The sequence below is a fragment of the Propithecus coquereli genome, unplaced genomic scaffold (genome assembly GCF_000956105.1).
Source record: "Propithecus coquereli isolate 6110/MARCELLA unplaced genomic scaffold, Pcoq_1.0 Scaffold178, whole genome shotgun sequence".
NCBI lineage: Eukaryota > Metazoa > Chordata > Mammalia > Primates > Indriidae > Propithecus > Propithecus coquereli.
In genome coordinates, this window is record NW_012142523.1 from 2,564,636 (window position 1) to 2,568,145 (window position 3,510).

Genomic DNA, 3,510 nt, shown 5'->3' on the forward strand with positions numbered 1-3,510 from the left:
AAAGAATAAGGATATAAAGAAAGAGAATATTTTTGTAGAGCTGTACAATGTTCGTGTTTTAAGCCATGTTATTCCAAGAGTAGAAAAGTTAAAAAAATTAAAAAGTTTATAAAGAAAATTGTTACAGTCAGCTAAGGTTAATTTATTATTAAACAATTATTTTTAATACGTTTAGTGTAGCCTAAGTGTACAGTGTTTATGAAGTTTACACTGGCGTGCAGTAACGTCCTAGGCCTTCACATTCACTCGACACTTGGAGAAACTTCCAGTCCTGCAAGCTCCATTCATGGTAAGCGCCCTATACAGGTGTACCATTTTTTATCTTCTATATTTCTACTGAAACTTTTCTGCATTTAGATATACAAACAGTTCCCACTGTGTTACAATTGGCTACAGTATTCAATACAGTGACATGCAGTACAGGTTTGTAGCCTAGGAGCCACAGGCTGTACCACACAGCCCAGGTGTGTAGCAGGCTGTCCCATGTAGGTTTGTGTAAGTAACCCTATGGTGTTCACACAGCGATGTAGTTACCTCATGATGCATTTCTCAGAACAATGTTGTTAAACAATGCATGACTGCACTAAAAAGTATTGAATAGTACACTTTAAGTGGGTGAATTGCATGGCATGTGGATTATATCTCGCTGAGCTGCTATTAAAAAAGACTGAAGGGTCACCTCTGAAGAAGCAAGAATGACACGAAATCCCAGAGGAAAGCACAGGACTGAGAATGGAGAATAAAGCCAAGAAGACCGGGCGACGTAGACACAGAAACAGCACCTGAGATGAGAAACTGAGGCTGGAGCAAATCAAGGAGGTGCTGGAGCAGGATGAAGGCTGAAGTTCACAGTTACTGGGGGCTGTTGTTTGGCATGTGGGTGGGTCAGCTCCACTGAAACAAACCGATCCTGAATTTCTCAGTGTATTGGGCAGCCTAATTCGGCAGCTTGTGGCTCCTCCCTTCCTCGTGAACAATCCATATTGCAGATTCTTCCTACTCCTGCTTTCCAAGGGTGGGAGAAAGGCTGACCTGTTCCTCTGTAGACTACCGAATATTTGTTGGTAGCACTAGAAGCAGTAGCAGTACGGGTGATACTTGTACCAGCCAACATGGAGCCGTTACTATGTGCCAGGCATAACTCTAAACTGCTTTCCATTATTAACCCATTTAATTCCTCAGGATAAGCCCGTAGATAAGTACTGTCATTCTCCTCATTTTACAGGAGAGAAACTGAGGCACAGGACAGTTAGGTACCTTGTCCTAGCTCAGACGCCTAGTGAGTGGAGAACATTGTTTTTGATCTTAGTGGGGGTAACTGCGTGCAGCAAATTCATGTTCTGTCCAGGCGCTACACTGGAATGAAGACTACTGGGGTCCCTTGGTTGCCTAGCTCGGCACACAGGTCCTCGAGCACAGCATGGGCACTCCAGCGAGGCAGGGTCGGTGTGTGAGCCCACCCTCCCCTGAAGTCCCAGGGAGGGACTTCCTCCTTCCGAGGCTCCGTATGCCATTCCAAGGAGTAGACGGGTAAGAAAAAAGGAAGACAGGAATAAATGTGGCCAGTGTGGCCAATCCACAGCCCCAGACCTCGGATCAGGGCAGAGAATCCATCCAGTCATCACTCAGCACTCTTCATTCACTCTTTCATTTATCAGACAGCATTTATCAAGTGACCTCTCACGTTCAAGGGCAGCAACTGGGCTAAGAATGGGACTAGAAAGAGAAGAAAACAAGGGCTTTGTTCGGGAGGAACTTCTGGGCTCAGTAGAGACACAGCTCCGTGCAATTACCTTCACATATTGGGGGTGGGCCTTCGAACTGCAGGTAAGTTCCAAGCTTGCAGGTTAGGATTTCACTCCCCACTAAGGTGAACCCAGGGAGGCATCTGTAGCGTACGATGTCACCTGTCAAAGAGAGACCAGCACGCGGGTTCTCTGGAGAAGTCCAGACAGGGCTGATAGGGGGCCCTCAGTTCCCTCGAACCCCTTTCCAGACAAGATAATCAGTGATGGGTCATGTTCTGCTCAGACTTGGTAACTGTAGCCCCCCTCTCACGGCCCAGTCTTGCCTGAACCTATGAATGTTTCATATTGCAGGAAATTTTGTACTCTCTTGTATGGATTTGTTTCTCAAAAACGTGCTGACTTGAATCGCAGAAAGCACGTTCCCAGCTCCTCTTCCAGGGTATGGCTAAAAGGAAGGCTGACTGTATTTTGGGTGCACACTCAGCTGACAGAATACCAACGCTCTGGCAACGAACCCTGGGGCCTATTGTTTCTCTCTCCATGGATGAGAGGGAGAGATGACACTGGCTGGACAGCCCCACCTCTACCAGGTCGCTCCCCCGTTCTCCCCCAGCCCTGGGCTCGCAGTCGTTGCCGGCTTGGGACTAGTACCTATGTTGAATTCTTCATTCTCTGTGACGACTTCGGCGTTGGGGAGGATGGTGGGAGGAGGGCATTTGGTGAGTGGATAAGCTGAAAAGATAAAAGTAGACAAGTCAGGGTGACATCATTCTTGGGGCACGTAGCCACTCATTGGTTCTTCAATTTTGCATTCCTCACTCATTCCTACGACAGACGCTCATGAGCATTGTCTGTATGCAGGGCAAGTTCAGCCAAGTCCTGTCTTGCTCATCTTCTGCAATCCTTATTGAAATTAACAACAAAGGGAGGAGGACCTAGGAGGAAGCCAGTGGCACAGGCACCAGCACACTGAAGGCAGGAGAGGGGCATTTGCTGAGCACCTCCTGTAGATCAGGCAATTTCAAAGGCTGCCCCTGTAAGCCCCTCAACACCTGATCACGCTGTGAGGTGTCCGTACCCTACTCGTGAGCAAGTAAGATTCAAAAGGTGAAGTTACTTCTGCAAGGTGGCACAGGAATTAAGTGGCACAGGCAGGATTTGAATCCAGGTCTGGCTACTCTCAAATCCCATATTCTTCCCATTGCTCTACGTACTGTGTGGGGCCTCTGTGAACACCCACTGAGGTCTGCTAACAAGCTGACCCTTCTGCGCTTTGACCAGACACTTCTGGCTTCTGTGAATCTTCTAAACAGGAGTCCGTCCCTACGGGCAGAGACTGGATGGTGCTTGGGGGCAGGGTGGTGTTACCGGGGCAAAGCTCAGTGCGGGCTCATAACTTGGCTCCCATTGCCTGGCACGTAGTTAAGCGCTATACAAGTCTTAATTGCTGTTGCCCCCGCTGCTGCTGTTGCCTTTATTATTATTATCACTGTTCCACATCCATCCCACTGCTATGTTTTTAAAAAATGGTGTTCTTTTTTTAAAAATACAAATGTAATACATTGTCATTTAAGAAAAGCTGAGATTTTCTTCGAAGGCAGTAGCAAGAAAGTCAAACTCATCTATTGCCTTCTCAGAGATAACCAGTTAACTTTTTATTCTAAGTTCTTAGGGTGTTTATTTTATGAATATATAAGTATTTTTCTCCTATACAATTTGCACCATATGTTATATATTTCATGTTAATCCTCGTACACTTACT

At 46.5% G+C, this 3,510-nt stretch overlaps 1 protein-coding gene across 1 annotated transcript in view; it reads right to left on the reverse strand.

Annotated features, from left to right (window-relative positions):
• The window catches only part of CSMD2 (CUB and Sushi multiple domains 2), a 587,354-nt gene that overhangs the window by 68,445 nt on the left and 515,399 nt on the right, over positions 1 to 3,510 (reverse strand). The window contains exons 44-45 of the mRNA XM_012642214.1: positions 2,400 to 2,480; positions 1,794 to 1,907 (exon numbers count right to left, since the gene is read on the reverse strand). Of these exons, the coding sequence (XP_012497668.1) occupies positions 1,794 to 1,907; positions 2,400 to 2,480 (195 nt within the window). The remainder of the gene's footprint in view (positions 1 to 1,793; positions 1,908 to 2,399; positions 2,481 to 3,510) is intronic.